This window comes from Beta vulgaris, chromosome 5, assembly GCF_026745355.1.
Source record: "Beta vulgaris subsp. vulgaris cultivar EL10 chromosome 5, EL10.2, whole genome shotgun sequence".
NCBI classification, from domain to species: Eukaryota; Viridiplantae; Streptophyta; class Magnoliopsida; order Caryophyllales; family Amaranthaceae; genus Beta; species Beta vulgaris.
Window position 1 is genome coordinate 61,695,173 of NC_079206.1, and position 23,384 is coordinate 61,718,556.

General features: G+C 33.3%; 1 protein-coding gene across 1 annotated transcript; it reads left to right on the forward strand.

Annotated features, from left to right (window-relative positions):
* Nucleotides 1-9,732: 9,732 nt before the first annotated feature.
* LOC104894274 (uncharacterized) lies at nucleotides 9,733-11,820 on the forward strand. The gene is made up of 4 exons (XM_057395253.1): nucleotides 9,733-9,866; nucleotides 10,203-10,428; nucleotides 10,908-10,989; nucleotides 11,288-11,820. Exons 1-4 carry the CDS (start codon nucleotides 9,821-9,823, stop codon nucleotides 11,516-11,518), a joined length of 585 nt encoding a protein of 194 aa, XP_057251236.1. The 5' UTR covers nucleotides 9,733-9,820; the 3' UTR covers nucleotides 11,519-11,820.
* Nucleotides 11,821-23,384: the final 11,564 nt, after the last annotated feature.

Consider the following 23,384-nt stretch of genomic DNA (forward strand, 5'->3'; position numbering starts at 1 on the left):
TAATTAATAATTTGTAAATTCAAAAGATTACGGGGTCCCTAACTTCCTAAATCAACTCAAAGCAGCACAAACAACTTAACTACTCCCATATTTGCATGTGTATGAACTGAGCAACTAAGATAACTTGGATGTTACTCAAACTTCACACCTTTGGATACATGAAAGTCAAGAGAATCAACTTCTAGGATGTCATATTTAAATCAACTCTTTTTCATCATCAATGATGTCTATGGGACTGTTCTATTTGTTCGGATTGATCAAATATGGTAAAAGTTTCATGCTTTTATATCTTAATTTAGGAGTATATGTCATACTATAATGGTATCCTGCTTTAATTCAAACAAGTTGGCCAAATACAATCAATTTCACTTAAACAAAGCATATATTGAATTAACATATTTCAATGTAATTAATGATGTAATAATTAATAACTTATAAATTATAAACCGGAGATCGGAGAATTTTTTTTGTCACAAATTATAATGCATCATTTTTTTTTATCAACAAGGAGAAATGTAGTAACATATATTCTTGATTGTATGTTTTTTTTTTTTGACATTTTGATTGGTTTTCTTATGTAAATAATCACTGTGGTACTTTATTAATGTTTTTTTTTTTCTATTTTTATGATTGAAATAAGCATTTCCAATTTCCCAAGAAAATACTAACAATTGATATTACAAATAATTTTCTTTCTGAAAAGCATGGGTGTAGTCAATCGAAACAAACATCATATTAATTCTTTTATATAAGCGGAGTAAAACAATTTGGCTAAATTATATTAAACTAAGTTTTTATTTCTTGAGAACAATACTATGCGTACAGGTACACATATTTTCTATCTCATATTTAGCTATCTAAATTTTAGCCAAATATAATTTTTTATATATAATTAGAAAAGCTTTTAATTGAAATTGGTGATGAGAAAGTTAACTAAACTAATTCCATCAAAAAAGTCACCTACTCACATATCAATATATATAGCCTGCAGATTTCATCAACCAATGTACGAATAATATGAAAAATAATACGTAAATATTCGACATAACTTCTAGGTATGTGATACTACATGGTTTACTAAATATTGAAAAATTTGACACTTTTAAGTAATAACCGAGTATTTAACAAGCAGTCACTATCAACTCGAAAAAGTTCACATGAGTTATACCATTATACTATAAGCTCTTTTGAATAAATATAATCAAACTATTACATAACTGAGTGATTGTTGTATAAGTAACACTATAAGAAGTCTAATTTAATAAGTAATAACCATAAAGCTGTAAAACTAGTAAGTTAACAGGAGACATTGAAACTAATTGCTACACTAATATAGTTTGTTATAACATGTAGGGAGGTTTGTTATTATATCTTATTGCATAAACAAGATCTTAATCGATTAATAAATCTTATTGCTAATTGACAAGATCTTAATCGACTAATAAATCTTATTGCTAAGCAACAAGATCTTGATACGGAACAAACATTCGTTCATATACTATAAAGTTTGTTATAACTTATATAAGGTCATTTAAATGAGTTATTCCAATGCAAATTGATGAGCTATTTTCATTTCGAAAATCAAAACATCTATCATAAGGTTTGCTATAACTTATTGCTCAATTACAAAATCTTGATAGGAAACAAATATTTGTGTACTTGTCATTAAGCTATATTCATTTCGAAACTCAAAACATCTGCTTGAATTATTTCAAGTATTTTTTTAGGCTAAATAAATGTGTCAATAATAAGTTAAATGTAACCATCATACTTTTTTTGGTTATAAAAAAAAAAGGAAAATAGAAAAAGAAGAAGGCTCTAAGGATGAATTTGGCCCAAGCTACTCAAGTGTTTTGAGCTGTTTCAGGCTGAAGATTGATGATGATGTCTCAATGCAAACAGAAAGAAAATGAAGCAAACTTCAATTTTACTGAAAGTTCACTTCCTCTTTTCATGTTATATGATACTAGAGGGAACATAAAGATTTGATCAATATATATGTGATAACTTGAAGGCAAGTCAATTTCCTCGTTTGATAGAAATGATGAGAGTACCATTACATTATGATTTTTTGAAGTAGCAAGCCTAGCTTGAAGAGCACATCACCTCAACATGAGTTTGTTTAATTTCTTATTATCTTTACGAAGTTCTAATCTCTTCAATGTTATACTACCTCAATTTTCTATTTATTATCGTAATTTCCATTTTGTCAATGGGAAAAATTTGCATTAAGTAAAAATGGAAGTACAGTCTAACGCTAATACAACCAAATTAAAATAAAGAAACTAAACTGAGCTTTACTTGCTCTTACATAATTTCTATTTTGAAAGTTACACAATAATTACAAGAACAAAGAAAGAAAGAGTACTATTATATACTTCCTCTGTTTTTTAACTGCACCATTTCGTTTTACACGATTATCGAGACTCTTCTTCAAACATTAATATCTTTAGTTGTATATAAGTAAAAATTTGATATTTGGTTTCTTGCATTGAGACAATCTAATAAGACCTCACTTGATCATGGTTTTTCTTATATAATGATTCAAGATAGCTTAACAAATTAAAGTTGGTTGATAAATAGTGCCAAATACGAAATGGTGCAATTAAAAAAACAGATGAAGTAAATTCAATCCTAATTCCTAATGTAGTTTCTTTTTTTTTGAGGGGTCCTAATGTAGTTTCTAATTGCTTGAAAAAAATGTAGTTTATATGTCATTATATTATGAGTTCGTATTGTGTCGGACGAGTCCGATACAATATTCTCGTCGGACCACTTCAGTTAGAAGCACTTGTGCTTCAGTTAGACTTACTTGGGTTTCAGTTGGTCTTTATTTTTTTTAGGTAGTCTTCATTTTTTTTCAGGTAGTCTTCTTTTTTTTTCAGTTGGTTCTTGTGCTTCAGTTAGACTTACTTGGGTTTCAGTTGGTCTTTATTTTTTTTCAAGTAGTCTTCATTTTTTTTCAGGTAGTCTTCATTTTTTTTTCAGTTAGTCTTCTTTTTTTTCAGTTGGTTCTTGTGCTTCAGTTAGACTTACTTGGGTTTTAGTTGGTCTTTATATTTTTTCAGGTAGTCTTCATTTTGTTTCAGGTAGTCTTCATTTTTTTCCAGGTAGTCTTCATTTTTTTTCAGTTAGTCTTCTTTTTTTTCAGTTAGTTCTTGTGATTCAGTTAGACTTACTTGGGTTTCAGTTGGTCTTTATTTTTTTTCAGTAGTCTTAATGTTTTTTCAGGTAGACTTACCATATCAAGTATCATGGATTCTTAGTTTTATTATTCTTTCATGTAACACTAACCTCTGCTTTGTTGTTGTTGTGATTGTGGTTGCTTCCTAAGCCGTCTGATCTAGAATCAGAAAAGCTGAAACAATTGATTGATGGAGGAGATGGTGAATTATTGAACGGAGGAGATGGTGAATTATTGAACATGAGTAGTTGTTGTTGTTGCTGTTGAACATGAGACTAAAAACCAAGTATGGAGGAACTCATTTCTCTCTCCTCTACAACAATGGCTGCCACCAGTTGGATCTTTCTCTCTTGAACGTCCACCGTCGACACAACAAGGTGGCGGAGGAAGAACGAGCAGCGGCGCGCGGCGGCGGAGGAAGAACATGAAGAAGGAGCAGCGGCACCGTTCTCGCGGCTTCGTCCGACGAAACATATAGGGTCAGACGGTCTGACCCAATAGTTTCACTTATATTATTATTATAGCCAAACTCTTACTAGTTAAACTTTATAGTTGTTTCAAATTTTATTATTCTATAAACTAAACCTAAAAAGTGTGTCAAAGGACCAACTCAACCAAAAGCTTAATCTGATGGCTGGAGTCCCAGGAATAGTTTTATACTCTATCATCCCCCGTCACGCGAGAGCGCATTAGACTATTGTGGATGCAGCACAGGCCTCTCTCACGTCAGGCGCCAAATATCCCACTTAGAAAGAAGGGTGGATGAGATTTGAACCTGTGACATTTATGTCACGCTGGCTCCGATACCATGTCAAAGGAGCAACTCAACCGAAAGTTTAAGCTGATGGCCGAACTCTCAAGAATGATTTTATACTCTATCAAAGAGTAGATTTATTTAAGCGTTTGGTCATGTAGATCTTAATTCAGAACATATGTTGATATCTTATCAATCTCATACACGTCTTGATGATAATTTTTTGAAATAGTATGTAATGAAAGCTATATATACTTTATCTTATTATTAACTATACTTAGTTAGAGGTGGTAAAAAATGACACGATCCTTCAAGTCACTCCAAATCCAACACGAAATTACCGACTTTGGGTTGAAAATATCAACCAATTTAAGTAAGCAGGTTGATTTGGCATAACCCATTTATTAATGGAGTTATGGTTGAAGTTGAACTTATCTACCATAATCCTATACGACTAGGGGTGTGCACTGGTCCAACTTTGGACTGGAACCGACTAGGCGGGTGGATTAGGACCGTACTGGCAAAATTTCGATTCGGATCGGATCGTAAAATGGACCGGGCCAGTTTTGGACCTGTTGGACCGGAATCTATTTTTTTTAAAAAAAATATTTTATTGAAACATATTTATAAATTATATATATTAAAAATTAATAATTTTAATAACAATAATCGTAAAGTATTAAATAGTAGTCAACTTTTAAAACTTTTTTTTAACATATACATTATTTTTTAATAAATTATTGTAAATTCCCATCCAACCCGTCCAGACTGGAATTTTACTGGTTTGGACCGGACCGAAAACCTAAAATCGGGTTTCTTGTGTACCGAGGACCGGTCCAAATTCCGATCCGACTCTGGTCTTTACAGCCCTATATATAACAACTTATTTAATGTTATTAGTATGGATTATAATAGTTTTAGTATTTTTCTTAAGATTTATTTTCTGGTTGTTCTATTTTTTTTTTTTTTTTTTAGCCAGAAAGAAAAACTAGGGTGGGGTCCACGAGACAGGCCACCCTAAAGCATCCTTGCGGATGATTTTGGTAAACATAACATTTTGTGATTCAAACCAATAACAAAGATTAGCAGTAGAGTGCCCATAATTCGCCATCCAATCAGCTGCCATATTAGCTTCACGAAACACATGATGAATTTCATACGACTCAAACTTTCTCAAGTCTTTTTCAGCATCAACAATTAGAGCTTCAATTGCCCACGGGATTTTCCAAAGGCGCTTAATCGCCTGAATAACAGACATGTTATCACCTTCAATAATATTCTTAGCCCCTAAAAATAGAGCACCCCTAATCCCTTCTCTAAGCCCCCAGGCTTCAGCGACAACGACAGAGTTAAACTGCTCAATCTTACTAGCTCCACTAAGCAGGAGGTTACCAACAGAATCTCTAATAATAAACCCATAAGCTGAACTCCCATCAGAAGACTTAGAACCATCAAAGTTAATTTTAACATAGTTAGTGGGAGGCAAAACCCAACAAATATCTCTCCTGGGAGCCTTCTGAGAAACTTTCTTACTAGCTAGAGAAGAAAGGTGACCATCCAAATTCAACCCCTTATTAGCCTGTTCCCAATTCTGAATAAACGTTTTTATCATAATTGCAAGAGCTCTAGCAGAAATGGAATGTTGACGGAAAATAATACTATTTCTAGCATACCAGATAAACCACCAGACAGTAGTAATAAAACTAACAGACTGCAGAGAAACTACTTTTTTTAAATTACAAACATAATCTATGAAGCACATAAAATTACCCATCCTAGGGAGATCCGGAGATCTGAATAAAAAGGAAAATGAGATGTATAAAAAAAAACATCTTGACTATATGGGCAAGAGAAAAACAAATGATGATCATCCTCTGCATGATGATTACAAAACACACATTCTAAAGGTAAAAAGACGTTGCTAACCTCTAAACGTTTTTTTGTGGGAAGGCCGTTCTGACAGATTTTCCAAAGAAAAAATTTGATCTTTGGGGGGATGTCTGCAGACCAGATCCAATCAAAGGTCACACGGCTGTTTGTACCAGACTTAATATCTTGCAAAAGGCGCGCACCGGACTGCACTGAGTATTCCCCATTAGCTGTTAGCCCCCAGACAACCTTATCCGCAGCAACATTAGAAGGGAGAAAAATACCACAAATATCTTTGACGACAGTCATAGGAACAAACTGAATTAACAAATCATAGTTCCAAATTCCTGTTGCGGAAATAAAAAAACTTACCTGAATTTGAGCAGAATTTGGTCGTGGCAAGCATTTCTCACTAATAGGCGAGTCATAAACCCAATTGTCATCCCAGAAAGAAATATCCTTACCATTCCCTACTACCCATCTTAGCCCAGTCCTAAAAGGAGTTCTGAGGGCCATAAGTTTACGCCATTGCCACGAGACATTCGTCTTAGGTTGGTAACTGAATATAGAATCACGCTTTAAGTATTTTTGAGTAACCAATCTAACCCACAAATTATCCGGCATCTTAATTAATTTCCAAAGAAGCTTGAGTTGGAGAGCTTGGTTATTAATCTTAGCTTTCCTTAAACCTAATCCACCCATCTTCTTAGGCAGACATACTTTATCCCATCCTATCAAATTAGGAGCTTTAGACTCAGGATCCTTGTTCCATAAAAAATTCCTATAAGACCGATCCAAGGAAGAAAGAATAAGGGGAGGCAAGGAGAAACTCTGCATCTGAAAGCTTGCTTTTGCCGCAAGATTGGATTGGATCAAAACAGTTCTACCGGCCTGCGAAAGAGAGTTAGCACGCCATTTGGTTAGCTGGGCAGAAACCCTTTCTTGAATCAAAGAAAAGGAGGAATTGGTCACCTTACCACTAACTAGAGGACAGCCTAGATAATTTCCTAAAGAGTCAGAATGAGACATTCTTAACACCCTTTGAAAGGACGAAATTAAATCCTCCGGAGTGTTGTTTGTACACTAAAAAGCAGACTTATGAAAATTAACTAATTGACCTGACATGAGACAATATTTATCGAGAATGGATTTGATAGCAGCACAGCTCTCAAGTTTAGCTTTGGCAAAAATCATAGTATCGTCAGCAAAGGTTAGAAACGGAATGTTACACCGGGAATGACCCAGAGTGACCCCAATTAATTTGGGTGGATCAATACTTGCTTTAAACAATAATCGAGCCAACATTTCCGCACACAAAATAAAAAGATACGGAGACAAAGGATCACCTTGCCTTATGCCCCTAGAAGGGTGAAACATTTCCCCCGAAATACCGTTAACCAACACAGAAAAAGAAACAGTCGTAATACATTGTTCGACCCAACTAATCCATTTTTCACAAAACCCCAATTTTCGTAAACATGCCAGCACATACGTCCATTCCAACCTGTCATATGCTTTTTCCATATCTAACTTAATAGCTACCCAACCTTCCCTCCCCTTTTTGTTTTTAAACGAATGGAAAACTTCGTGAGCTAACAAAATATTGTCCTGAATTAATCTTTCTGGAACAAAAGCTCCCTGTAGAGGATGGATTATTTTTCCTAGAACAATTTTCATTCTATTTGCCAATATTTTAGAGATAATTTTGTACATAGTAGAACAAAGACTTATGGGTCTAAATTGATTAGGATTATCGGGGTTTTCCACCTTTGGGATCAGCGTGATAAAAGTATGGTTTATCTCTTTAAGGAGTTTACTTGAATGGAAAAAAGACGCAACCGCCCGAAATACAGAGTTACCTACAAGCGACCAATATTTTTGGTAGAAAAAAGGGGTGAACCCATCAGGGCCCGGCGATTTATCAGGGGCAAGATCAAACAACGCATCTTTAACTTCTTCCATAGTAATAGTCGCACATAATTGTTCATTATCTTTCGCAGAAATAATAGAAGTTAACAACTCTAAATCAATATCTGCATCTAAACTACAGCTCGTATTTGATTCAAATCGAGTTTCTGGTTGTTCTATATACAAGGTTGATTTTGTTTTGTTTATATATATGTGCAAGCTTGATTAACGGTTTAGGTAAGGGTTAAAAGGGTTCAGCCGATTTACAGATGAATCTAAACAATTTTGATACAACAAGATCGACTCATTTAGAATGCTCTATTCTTAGGTGACTTTTTTTTGTAAACCAAACTCTAGTTTGTTCTTTTATCCACATATTTGGATTGATTAGGCATCTTTAAAAATCTATTGATATTAAATTCAACATATATTTTATCACATAACATACTTATCTAACATGTTCTACACTCTTTAAAAGTTCTTTTATCTAGAGGGTCAGATTTTTTTTTGGTAATGCTTTGCATAAGATTTGATCACGTGACTTGAAGTTCATATATTAAAGCATTAACCACTAAACCAAGTCATATTTAGTGTTATCTTCTTAAAGTAAAATATTAATAAATGGAAAAATGTCATTACACGGAACGTAGCCTGAACCTAAAAACTAGTTTATACTATTATCTAACGTCCGATGGAGTATTGGAACTCAACCCATATCACTAATCTCCACGTGTTGATATGGCGCCACTTAAGACGTGGCACATCATCTTTCTTTTAAATTTTTTTTAAAAACTTTCTTTTCAATTGAAAAAAAAAGATATTTAACAAGTTTTGGTTTCTGACTGTTTACCTAAGAATGTCATCATTCTACCAATTAATTATATCTCTTTATTTGTAAACCTTAGCTCTTTAGAAAAATATAGTCATTTCATTCTATAAAACAAATACTAGACATCGCTCAAGCTGACAATTAGCATATAGAAGTATGTTATAAGGTGAGATAGAAAGAAGTAGTATTTTGTTCATATAGTGATATAGGTTTGAAATCAAAATTCAAAAATATAATCAAGGTGGTATAGGTTTAGAACTTGATACCTAATACCATATGTTTGGAATATAGCAACGGTAAGGAAGGCCTTATCTTGTTAGACCATAGCCCAATTCTCCTGTATATATTACCAATTAGGGCTGGTTAACAGATCAGGTTGGGTTGGGTTCAGGTTCGGGTCAATGCTAAACGGGTTGAAATTCTATCAACCCAAACCTAACCCGTTTATTAGACGGGTCGAAAAGCTCAACCCTAACCCGACCTGCTTATTAAATGGGTCACCCACTTAACCCGTTTAACCCATTTATCTATTATAGTTTTTTTTAAAAATATTTATAATATTTATAATACTAAGTGTATATGTGTACAAAAGCTATACTTAAAATCAGAATATGATTCAATAAATTATTTATAATAGATCTTTAGCTTTTATGAAATTTTTGTGAGCAATTTTCCCATTTTAAATATCATTTTCTTATATAAATTTATTTAATGGGTCTTATCAGGTTATTTTCGGGTTCAAAAATTCAACCTTAACCTAACCCGTTTAAATAAACGGTAAAATCAGGTCGACCTATTTATTTAATTGGGTCAAAATCCTCAACCCAAACCCGCTTATTTCAGGTCGGGTTCGTATTCGGTAAACAGGTTGGGTCAGTTTTCCCCAGCCCTATTACCAATCTTCATGCCAAACTGATATATCAAGATGCATCATTAGTAGACTATTTTAACATTAGGCCCATTTCAACCAGGTCCCAATTTTTCAACCCCAAAAATATGACACTTTTTTAGCACCTTCTTCAAGAAAACTGAAAAAACCGAATTTCACAAACCAAGAAACGAGTAAAAGAAAACAAAAATAATGGAGTCAGTAACAATAATATCCAAGTTTCCTTCACCACCACAACCACAACCACAACCATCAATCCCTTCTCTTCCTCCCCAAAATCCTGCAACTCCATAAACCGTCGTCACCTCCTCACCTCACTTTCTCTCTCTATCACTACTTCTTTCTCTCTCCTCACCTCCCAATTTCCCATTTTACCCTCTCCTGCTCATGCTCGTGGCCTCTTCCAAATGCCCCCATTTCGACTCGTTAACAGGTTTTAGGCCCTATTCTTTTGGACTTATTTTCAGTTCAATTAAGTGTATCTCAGTTAAATTAATTTCAGTTCAGTTTCTCCCAGTTCAAAAAAAACGGAGCCTTATTCTCATTCTCATTGTTTAATTTGAGGATTCATTTTGTCAGAATGCCTTGAATATGTAGTCTGGCACTTCGAATAACCCAGCACAAGATCCGTGCGTCATTATTCGTTATTACTATTTTGTTGATTGTTTTCGTTATAACACATTATATATATAAATATAGAAGTATGATCAATTATTTATTTTGGTTTTGTGGGGTTTGATTTGATGAAGGTATTTTCTGGTGAGGGCAGGGGAGTCCCAGTACGAGAGCTTGGGGGTGATAAACACGAACCCGGTGGCGAAAACATCGGTCGATAACGGGTTGTCGGAGAACGGGAAGAGACAAACAGTGAAGGCAGCTTTGGAATTAAAGAAATTGGGAGCTTGTAATGGGAGTTGTTGGATATGGCCTTCTATCACTCAAAGAGCTTACCAAGCTGCTGAGATTATCGCTTCTGTTAATAAACTTGATCGCAGGTAGAGCCTATTCTCCCCAGCTTATTTTCAGTTCAATTCATTTAGTTCAATTCAATTCATTTCAGTTCAGTTCAGTTCAGCTCTGGACAATACTTTTACTCTCACATATCACTATTTATTTCATTTCAGTTCAGTTTAGTTCAATTCAATTCAGTTCAATTCAGTTCAGCTGTTTTATGCCTAAGAGAACAAGCCCGTAGGTTATCAACTTAACTTGCTTAATCGAGTTCAATTTAGATTAGTTTTGTATATAGTATGACTAATTTTAAGTTCATTATATAATATGATTTTTACATCTACCCACTGGATGTCTGGCGGTCATTAGAAATGATTATTAATGTTGGGTTGGATTTCACCTTACATTAAATTTTATTTGTAGCGCGTGAATTACCCATTAAATCAATCTAAGTTTTATTGGTAGGTTTGTGTGCTTTCTTAAATTTACATGGTTATATGTTGTTTCTTTTGTTCTGGTGTAGCCACATAGTTCCTGAATATAGCTTTTTGGATGCTCGTGGGCTTGGGGCTTATGAAGGCAAGGCGCTCGAATCTGTTTCAGAGGTGTGGTATCTGTTCCATTTTGAACTAGTTCTATATTGAATGAGCTTAATAATGCATAATGCAGTTGACGGTACCTTACACTTTTATTTGCCTGGACCAAATTCAGTGTCAGATACTTCATTTTGGGCTTCAATTGTCAGAAACTTCTATAAAATAGTTGAGTCACACAACTGAATGCATACTTGTGTCTAATACGAGTACTTGAGTTTGAGTAACATAAAATTCTAAAATGCATTCAAAATATTGGCTAGCTTGTACATGCAATTATCTTTTGTTTACCATTTTATATCTTATGCAGGTTTATGCATCAGATGGTGTGTCTCCCAATATAAAGCCACCTCCTATTGATGATGGAACCCCAAATGAGAGCGTGGGAGATGTCTTTGTTCGAGTAACACAACTCATGTCTATTCTAGAGACTCAATACTCTGGAGACACTGTCATCGTGGTATCTCCAGATTCTGACAATTTAACAGTTTTACAAGCCGGTTTAACCGGACTTGATCTTCAAGCTACTATAAGTCACTAATCCATGCAAAATTTCACTAACATTTTTAACTTGCATTTGTGATGATAAATTGTTAATTGTAAAACCGTGATTTTTCCAGGCATAGTGATCTTTCTTTCAGCCCAGGAGAGGTAAGATTTGTAGACGCGGATAGTATACCTACTTACAAAAAACCCACATCAAATGTATATAAGTGCTTTAATCCACCTAATTGTAGGTGAAAGTTTTTCTCTTTCTGCACATTTAATGTACATGCTTGGAGAAATGGTAATCCATATGTACGAATATATTGTTTTCATTGTATGAGAAATATTTACAAGCCATAGTACATATGAATGAAACTATGCAAGAGACCACTTGTAGCACGCTACTAGCACCATGAGTACTACTTCTTAAGATCCATCCGAAAATGCTTCATATATCAACAGTGTATTTGAACATAATCAACAAAATTCTTGTTCAAAAAATTGGCCCTATTGATAATTTCCAGTGGCTTGCATTTTGTTGATTTCATGTGTAGCAAGGATTGTGTGCATTATGCAGTTTGCATATAATACAAAATTAAGGAAACATATTCACCAAAATTTATCAAAAAGACATTAAACAGTTCTTAAGTTGCTTGCCCAATATTAAAAAACTTGTTTTAAGAAAGATATTTTGGCCTCATGTAATTAATTGAATCTCAGTTATGCAGCTGGATTCAGATTTCAGACGAAGAAAAAAAACAAGAAAGCAAAGTAATGTTTGTTCCAGTCAAAAAAAAAAAAAAAAAAAAAAAAAGAGTCTGTTAAGTGCAATTGTGAATGTTCCATATTAAAATGAAGTATTAAGTTAATAATCTTAAATCTTTCAAAAAAAAAGTTAATAATCTTGAAAATGCGATTAACATGGCTCGATCAAAAAAAGTTAATAATCTTGAAAAAGTTACTCATCTTTTACCAATTAATTTCAGGATTGAATCTTACATGGGCTTCATTAATATATCACGTTTGGGGTAGATTTTGGTGAGTCGTCAAGTTTAAGTTTAAATTTCTCAGCTATTCCAATATTGAAGATGGGTTTAAATTTCTCAGCTAATCCAATACTTTTTGAAATTACAATTAGCTATTTTTTGAAGGATTATTTGTCAAAAAGTACCTTTAAATTTATAACAACATTTTGCAAATTAAGACCTTTTATAATAATTTTTGTAAAAAAGTACCTTAAATAACCTTATTTTTTAAAAAATACACCTTAATGTAGGATGTCGGTAAAAAAAATCAATTGTTCACCAGTAAAAAAGTCCAAATATTAGAAAGATCTAAAGGAAATAATAAAAGATATGGGGATAAAAGGAAGAAAAATATGGTAAGAAAATGAATATAAAGATTTACATGGGAAAGACGAGATGTGTAGGAAGAAATATAGAGGTAGATTTGATGTCAAAGACTCAGAAAAATTGACTTTTTCGGCCAGCATTAAGGTATTATTTATAAGACAAAAGGTTTATAATAGAGTGTTTTTTCCCTAAAAAAAATAAATAATAGTCTTATCTCACAAAGTTGATATTTCAGAAGATGCCCTTATAAATAAAAGTTCATTATTGCTAGCCACTTTCCAACTAATCTATAATTAAGATACCTACATAAATATCTTTGTAGCATTTTGTGAATATTCAGAAAAATTAAGGGTAAACTTTTCTACTAATTTTAAAAAATACTTATTGTTTTTCCCTTGAATTTCCTAATATGTGCCTTATTTTTTATGAAATTACTAAAAATGCTATTCAGATATCTTTTTAAGAATATCCATTTATTGCAAACATTTAATGTTTGGCAATCTCCTATTGGCTTTTGGTTGTTAGTTGATTTACTTGGTTTTTTTGATTGACTGAAAGTTTTTGGCTTTATAATTATGTTGTTGTTTATAAAAATTGTTTGGTAAATTTAGTCGTTGGCCATGGGCTGCTTATTCGACAATTTGTGAGCCAACAAGCTAAAAGCCAACGAAAACAATTACTTTTAAGTAATTTTTTCATTTTAGCTTAAAAGCTAACTTTAAAAAATCATTTACTAAACTCCTTTTTATGGATGTTTAACTATACGAAAAGGCCAAAAGCCGACCAGAGGGTCATCAACCATCCATCTCTCAAATATGACCTTTGTCTTGTACTATTGTAAAGTAGTATAATACTCCATTTGTCATTTTTTACTTGCTACAAAGTTATTTTTACTAAATTTTGGGAGTAACAAGTGAGGGTGGAGTGTGGACCATGAAAAAACTAGGGGTATTTATTAATAAGCTCACAAAAGTTGGGGTAAAATGGACAAAATTTATGTTGAAACACAGGGGCGAGGCAAATATGACCAATTTAACGGGGTCTCATACACTTTCTTACTTGAAATTGGTCCCTTCGTTTGTAATTGAAAAAAGATACTTCCTCCGTTTTTTTTTAGATGTTACACTTTCTATTTTAGGAAGTTTTACATTAGATGTTACACTTTTATTTTGGGTAATAACTTCTCTCTATCTCTCTCCTATCACATGTTCACATGGGGCCCTTTTGTTTTCCACTCTCTCTATCTCTCTCCTCTCCAAAAATTACCTAGGAGTCCGTTATTTGAAAAGTGTAACATCTAATAAAACACGGAGGAAGTATAAGATTTATACTTACAACTGGCTAATGAGAACTATTGTCAAAAGTTTAAACAACAAAACTGTAATGAATTTTGCGGATACCAAGAGTTAAACTTGTGTTCTCATTGTTCCTTCCTTACAATATTACTACGAATCCGGAAGTTTTTCTTTTGTCTTTTAATTTATTCAAATAATTAAAACAAATATATTTTAAGGCCCTTATATTTTGGATGTCGTATTATGTCGCCTTAATTGCATATGCCAGAAACGACCCTGTTGAAAGAAACTAAGGCTGAAATGGAAATTAATAACTCATGTAGACTCACATACCATAAAAATGAATTGTACTCCCTCCCTCCCAATTTAGTTGCTACATTTTGTCATTTAGGTGTCCCAATTTATTTGCTACATTTGCAAAATATTCTACAAATGGTAAAAAGACACACCTACTAAACCATTAACCCAATTAATTTAGCCCAAGTTAATCCCACCTAACACCATTTAATACCCAACCTCCCCCATTTAACCCTCACCCAACCGCCTTATAATTACCCTCCAAAACCCTAATCTTCTTTCAGACGTCATTTCTCTCTCTCTCCTTCTGACTCCCTCTCTCCTTCTGACTCTCACTTTCCTCTCTCTTCTTCTTCCTCAAACCCTCAAATCTAAGGTTTGACTTCAAATTTCACAAAAAAAATCGTAGATTAATAATCTACGTCTTCCTACGATTATTCTCAAACCAAAATTTGTGGTTTTTGAGAGAGTTTTAATTTTGAGTCCCCTGTTTCTTGTTTCTGTCGGTTTTCCATGGATGAGTTAACTCCAAATTCAAATAAAATACTCTTTGATTTGCCTAGATATATAGGAATGGGATCTTGTGAAAACCACTAGCTAATCTGAAAACTGAAAACAAGCAATCTCAACCGTTAGATTATCCATAATATAATCTGACGGACGAAATTCACGGATGAGTTTTGAGCCAAAAAATCGAGCATGCTTTCTCTCTCTTCCTCTTTCTTCTCCTCTCTCTCTCCTTCGTTTATTCTGAAACTCAAACTTTCTCTCTCCTCTTCTCCTCTCTATCTCCTTCGTATATTCTGAAACTCAAACTTTCTCTCTCCTCTTCTCCTCTCTCTCTCCTTCGTTTATTCTGAAACTCAAACTTTCTCTCTCCTCTTCTCCTCTCTCTCTCCTTCGTTTGCTTTCTCTCTCTTCTCCTCTCTCTCTCTCCTTCGTTTATCTTCTGAAACTCATCGTTTCTCTCTCCTCTTCTCCTCTCTCTCTCTCCTTAGTTTATCTTCTGAAACTCAGAATTTCTCTCTCCTCTCTCCTTTTTCCTTCGGTTATTCCAGATCAAGCGAATTCCAGATCAAAATTCGAGTAAGATTTCCTCTGTTTTTTGGTTTTAGATTTAGTTTATTTTCATTTACATTTTTTTATGAGTTATGCGATTTGATGAGTAATTGTTAATTTTTTGATAATTTTGAGCTCATTTTGGTCATCATTATCAGATCTTCAACTGAATTTTTGAATCTAGTAATTTTCGATCGAAATTGTCAAGAGATCTTCATTTTCCATTTCTGAAGACAAGCTTGCTGAGATCTTTGTTTTCCATTTCCAAAGAGCTGTGCAAATAAATATCAAGGATGAGAATGTGATATTGGAAGTAAATTCGCTACGGTAAAATTGTCCGTTGTACATTACTGCTTACTCTGTCCATAATTTCTTGAAAATGTATCCTGTAAGTAATTTGATGAACTCTGTGGTTGGTTTTTGAATTATTTGTCGTCTTCAAATTCGATCTGTTTGGTTTGCGATTTTGAAAGATCATTCACATTTTTCATAATTAATGTATTTATTTGTAGCAGATTTTGATTACACTGGACAAAAATGAAGAGATATGTTTATATCAATGATGATGAATCCATGCGTGAACTTTTTTTTTGACAATCACATATCGAACCGGAAATATACAGTTCTTAATTTCTTGTATTTTTATTGATAGTTAATTTGCTTTTTCTTTATCAAGCATTTGTTGTTGCGAAATTGAATGTTATTGCAAGTGTTGATAAATCGAGTTATTGTTGTTTTGATATTTTTTCATAGTTATTACCTTAGAAGTGGAAGAAGTTACTCTTATAGCATATAAAGTTATTACCCTAAAAGTGCTAAAAGTTACCCTTAATATATATATATAAAATTATCCTAAAATTGTTAAAAGTTACCCTAAAAATGGTAAAAGTTACCCTAAAAATGGTAATAGTTCCTCTTATAATAAATAAAGTTATCCTTGAAATATATAGAAGTACCCTTAATATAATAAAGTTACCCCAAAACTGAAAAAAGCTACCCTAAAAGTGTTAAAAGTTACCCTTGTTTTCAGTTTTCAGATTAAGAGGTGTTTTCAGCGGATCCTACCCCCATATATATATATATATATATATATATATATATATATATATAATATATATATATATATATATAATATATATATATATATGTAGAAGTGAGTTCACATGAGAATGCATACTTACATGAGAAATGAGAATGATATTTACGCGCTATAACTCTTATGAATAAGTAATGTAACCCTAACGAAAAAGTGATGTAACTCCAAAAAACAGTATATTAGAAACAAAAATTCAAAATTCAAACTTTTTTTTTTGGCTCCAAATTTTTTTAGCTGGGTATAACTCTAATGAACAAGTGTTGTAACTCTAATCTAATCGTGTGGTTGAGATTCATTCTCATTTCTCATGTAAGAAGCATTCTCATGTGATCTTGCCCCTATATATATATATATATATATATATAGTAAATATATATAAATTTTTTGCTTATTTTAGGTGATTCTCATGTTTCTCATCATAGGAGGGTTATCATTAGAACCTAACATATATATATATATATTCCCTTGATGTCAAAAAAAAAAAAACATACATATATTCCGAAGTTTCAAAGAAATGAAGCATTATGGAATTTAGAATTATGTGTTTTAGTTTGGCATTAAAAAAACATTTAAGTGGTTTAACTCAAAATTTCAACCGAGGGAAGTGATTGTCAACAGCTTTCTTAGCTTTGACTCTTGTTAAGAAAAAGAAAGTTCCTATTAGGTGGGTGTTTTTTTATGGCAGCCATGAATATATAATCAAACTCCAAAGGTGGTTCTTGTTCACACATTCATCTATGAGTTACTTCTATTTCAGGTCAATATAAATGCTGCTTATTGCAATTTGCGATAATGCCATAAAAGAGATTTATGAGTTATGATAAAACTTCTTTTTACTAATTGCAAGCTAAGAGACTATATAGTTAACTTTGACTTTTTCTACTGTCCACATCCTAATTTATTATTTAAAATCAATTATTAACAGAGGGTTGAGTATTAGGTTAAATAAGGAAAAAAAAATTGAGTCTAAATTGTTACTTCGATCCCTCCATTTGTTTAATATTTTACTCATCTATATATGTAATACTATATATAGCAAGGACATAATTAGAATCATCAAAATTATTTTAGAGCCAATTGTTCAAAATGGATTTTCAACCAAAAAAAAAGATCTTTTCTTAAAGGTGTGTCTTTAGCTCCTTTCCCCTAGTGTTTCTCTGGCTTTTAGAAGTGCGTCCCCTTTATCCAGTTTAAGTTTTAGTTAACTGCTTCCGTTGTCGAGGTTTTTGGTCGGATTAGTATGGTGTTGCTGCTTACTATGTTGGTGGTTTTTGTTACGTCAATCTGTCTCAGTAGTTGGTTAGGGTTTGTGTGGCAAACGATTTCATGTTTGGGGTTTGTTTTATCCGATTTTAATAATCGGACGGTTCTTCGAAATCTAACCTTGGTTAGATTTCATTCTCGCTTGGTAATGATTTCATATATCATTGCCTTGACAAAACGAAATCGGAAGGCGACCCCCTAATTTATCAATTGGGGTTACAGCATGTCAACTTATTTGAGCTTCTCCTCAAAGGTGAAGCCTGCAATACCCTTTCAAACGGGTATTAAGTCACACAAGCGTGTGATTCTTGCCACAAACTCGACCATCAAATTCCAGGTGACAAAAGGTCACTGGCATTGGTCTTGTTGCGAGTTCATAATCTCGCAGGTGCCTCGTTACCCCGCACGTGAAATCAGCTCTCTCCTCCTACTCTTTTATCAGGATTCTGGCGATTGTCATCCACCAGCAGCAGCGTTCTCCACCGGATCGAGCAGCTTTATTTTAGTTTATGTTATTTGTGTTCTAGCCGGTGTTGCGTAAGAGTGAGTTCAGCTCAATTTAGTTTTTTATGTTCTTTTGGTTGTTTTTAGCTCTAGGTTGTACTTTCGTTTTTCATTAATGCACAATTTCTTCGATGTCAAAAAAAAAAAAAAAAAAATTTTTACATGAACTAGTTACATTACACTTTGTTCTCAGATAATATCATGATTACAAGTTTATTTTCGTCCCGAAATTATTAATCACGTAGATAGTGTACTTTGAACTTGTAACATGCTAATTATATCAAGACGAAAGTACTATTTAAGTGTAGGAATTCATAGAATATGCTTCACACCTGTGAGATTTCCATGTAGAAGTTCTCTACTGGCTGCTGAAACTGTACTAGTGCGTTATGATAGGATGTTACTAATTTCCAAAGTCCATAATGTACCACTAAAGTATACGATTAATGAAGAATCTAACATTATGAAATCATCTTATAGATTGTAGAGTAAAATCAGAGAGAAAGTTACAGAATCTTGTGAGAGAAATGTAATAATCTCACATCAAACTGATTATTACAGAAATATTGAAATAATGTATTTATACTAGAGATTGCTATAACAACTAACAAATTCTATCTAATCTGTTAACTAACATGTTGAGTCAACAAATATATTAATCAATACATCTTATATTTTTTCTTCAAGCTGGACTTGGAAAACAAGGTCAAACTTGGAACATAGAGAATGATGATGAGAAGAAGCCAATGATTTGGTGAGCAAATCAGCTAGTTGAGCTGAACTTTGAACATGAGCAGTTTGAATGAATCATTCCTCAACTTGTTCCTTAACATATTGCATGTCCCTCTTCAAGTGTTTAGTTTCCTCATGAAACTTAGGATTCTGAGCAAGATGTTTTGTTGAGCTATTGTCACAATACATGATGCCAGGCAAAGGAATTTGAACCTTTAAATCTTCAAGCAGCAACCCATGAATCCAAACCAGTTCACTAGCAGTTGCTAAGATACTCTTGTATTCAGCCTCTACAGATGACTTGCTGACATATTGTTGTTTCTTTGTTTTTCAAGAAACCAAGCTATGACCAAGGAATACCACATAAGAACTTAAAGATTTGCTGCTGAATTGACAACCACTCCAGTCCGAGTCACTGTAGGCAGAAACTTGCAATTGATTTTGTCTTAGGATAGAACAAGCCATAATCCAATGTCCCTTGTAAGTATTTAACAACATGTAAAGCAACTCTAAGATGAGGGACCCTAGACTGATGCAGAAACTAACTAAGATGTTGTATAAAGTAGGATAAATCAGGCCTAGTAAGACTTAAGTACAATAGCCTTCCAATCAATCTTTTGTAAACATCAAGTTCTAAGAGTACATCACCAATGTCAATAGAAAGCTTTAATCCAGTGGGTAAGGGAGCAGGAGAACTCTCACAATTTTCCATCTCACAATTAGCAATAATGTCTGTAATGTACTTCTTTTGAGATATAAATATCCCATGTAAATTCCTAGAAATTTGAATACCCAATAAATGTTTAAGATCACCAAGATCTTTGATGGTAGAAGCCTTATCAAGAGCCTTTTTTACAGCTGTATTAATTTGATGCATACAAGAATGACAATGAATTCTCCATCTAAGCTTCTAATGAACAAAGAGTAGTCTTGTTTGGATTGTATACAACCCAAACTTTTGAGAAATCTGCTCAACTCTTTATTCTACTGCCTAGAAGCCTGTTTATGGCCATACACACTTCACCAAATTTTGCTTCATCATAGCCTGCAGGTGGCAGCATATAAACTTCCTCATCAAGGAAGCCATGTAAAAATGCATTGTTCACATCCAATTGACACATAGGCCAATTATGAGTTGTAGCCACAACTACCAAAACTCTAACAGTAGCCAACTTTGCAACAGGTGCAAAGGTTTGAGTAAAAACTTTACCTTCAATTTGTTGATAACCAATGGCCACCAACCTGGCCTTATATCTCTCAATACTGCCATTTGGGTTCAATTTGGTTTTAAAAACCCATTTTGAGCCAATGGCTTTCTTTACCAGCAGGAAGTAAAGTTAAGTCCCATGTTTCATTAGCCTCTAAGGCCTTCAATTCTTTTGTCATAGCATTGATCCAATTAGGGTTGTGTTTGGCTTGGTTATAATACTTAGGTTCAATCACATGATGTGAATTGACAGTAGAAGAAGCTGATTCACTAGAAAAAAGAAATATCTTGATTTTTGTGAGGAACATAAGTGTTAAAATAATCAGTGAGTTTGACAGAAGTTGAACAATTCTAGATGATGTTCTTGGTAAAAAAATCACGAGAAGAAGAAAGATGAGCCGTTGGAATGTCAGCATGATTAAGCTAAACATTATCATCAGAAAAAATAGAAGTAGATGGATGATTTTCAGAAGAAGAAATAGAACTAGGAGAAGATATAATGTCAGAGTGTATAGGATTATGTTGAGAATTAGAAGAAAATGAAATATGAGGAAAAGTAGAAGAAGAATTATGAGAATCAGAGCGTTATGTAGTTGTAGAACCAATAGGACGTGGATTAATGAAATTACAGGAAGAACTGAAATCAACAAGAGATATAGATGAGCTAGAGTTATTTTGTGAAATAGAAGTAGGATAAGGAAATATATTTTCAAGGAAAATGACATCTCTTGAAACAAAACAAGTATGAGTATCTAAATCATACATTTTATATGCCTTTTGGCCATATTTATCACCCAAAAATATGCATTTTCTTGCTTGTATTAAATTTTTTATCTCTATAAATATTCATGTTATATGCATAACATAAACAACCAAACACCCTTAAAGTGTTATAAGGAGGAGGTTTATGAAAGGGTACCTCATATGGTGATTTCCACTGTAATAGCTTGATAGGAAGCATATTAACAAGATGAGTAGCAGTGAGCAAGCAATAATCTCCCTATACTAGAATTTCTTAGGTAATAGGTTTGCATGAAACATTAGAGCCCTAGAAATCTCTAACTAATGGTTATGCTTTCTTTCAACTTGGCCAATTTGCTTAGGTACATGAGGGACACTTGATTAATTCTATGTCATTATTTGATCTAATACTTTTAACTTTCTTATTAAACTGAGTCTCTATCATCTCCAAGAAATCAACTACAGTCTTTGAAACTTGCAGTTTATTGTGTAATAAGAAAGTCCAGATAACCTTGCTATGGTCATCTAAGATAGTTAAGAAATAGGATGCACCATTCAGTGTTGGTACTCTGTAAGAACCCCCCCCCCCCCTCCCAAAGATCTATATGAAATAGATTAAAGCATGCCAAAGCTCTACTTGTGCTAATAGGAAATGGTAATTTCTGCTGTTTGGAGTGTGAACAAATACTACAAATCTACCATTGTACACTTTCAGCCCTTTGCAATTACACAAATCAATATGTTGCATTTTGGACAAAGAAACATGTCCTAAAGGAGCATGTAACATATCTAGTTTAAGATCATTATTGCATTTATTCTTAAGACTAGTACTAGTCTTAGATGGAAGCACAACATTATCAACAGGTAATTTAGTAACAGCTATATTGCAAGTAACCTGAGACTGAGATGAGTCAAAGCTCCTTGATGTCAACAAACACTTTGTATTGAAGTAATACAAGCCATTGTACTTTATCCCTACAACAATGATGGCTTTAGAATGGTCCTGAAAAAACAACAACCTTTCCCATAAAAGCTTACTGTAATTCCAGATTTATCTACCAATTGAACAATGGACATCAAGTTATGTTTGAACCCCTCCACCAGGAGCACATTATACAATACCAAGTCTTCACTTAAAATAACATTCCTAGTCTCTTTCACCAAACTATAAGTACCATCAGGAAGCCCTGTCTTAATAGGTATATTCAACTCTATTTTATCAACCAAAAGTAACTCATCAAACATCATATGATCACAAGCACCAGAGTCTATTATCCAGTTTGTATTATCATCTTGTTTAAATACAGAACAAGATAAAGAAGTGATACCTACAAAGCTAGCAAAACTGCTAGAATTAGCACCACCAGAACCATCTTCAGCAGTTTGTTTACCCTTCATAGACTTCATAACATGTTGACATATCATAGCAACCATGTCATAATTGATCCTAGTAGCAGTGGATGAAGCTGGAACAGAAGCTGGAACAGAAGCTGGACTATGATCTAAAAGAGTATCTCCATAATCTCTGTAATCAACATGAGCATTAGCAACGAACTTATAACCTCATGTATTTCCTCCATTACTACCTTTCTTGCCAGCTTTAATAGAGTTATACCAATCTAGATAACCTATTAACTTAAAACATTGATCCATGGTGTGGCTTCTCCCTTTACAATGTTCACAAAACTTATCCATTTTCTCCTTTTTTCAATCTCTCTTGTTAGGATTAGAAAAATTCTTCTGTGATTGAAAGAATCTATTCACTCTTTGGGTTTCCATAGCACTACTTTCAGCAGAAAATTCAACAGAATCAACATTCACCTCCTTTTGCTTTTCAATTTGTTGCACAATTGAAAAAGCACGATTAATTGTAGGAATAGGATCCATAGACAAGATGTTAGAAATAGTAGTATGAAAACCACTATTCAATCCAAGTAGAAACTGCGTTAGCTTATCCTTAACCTCCAAATCTTGCAATTTCTTCAGAAAATTACAAGAACAAGAACTTAAAGCACCACAAGAAGAAACAAAAAAATGTCTTCAAACTTTGTAACTCATCTCAAAGTTTCTTAATTTTGCCATAATAAGCAATGATTGACATATTTTCTTGTTTGAGTAATCCTATCTTTTTCTTCAACTGATTTACTAATGCTCCATTAGATTGACCAAAATATTTTTGCAATTCATTCCCCAATTCAGCTGAATTCTACATGAATCCTAACTCATCTGCCAATTCAGAACTCATTGAGCTCAAAATCAAACTCATATAACCATGTAATCAGCACGTTTCCATTTTTGAAAGCTTTTATCAATCCTTTTCATCTGGCATTCTTACAGTTCCATTGATAAATCCCTTTTCTTCTTCGCAATTAATG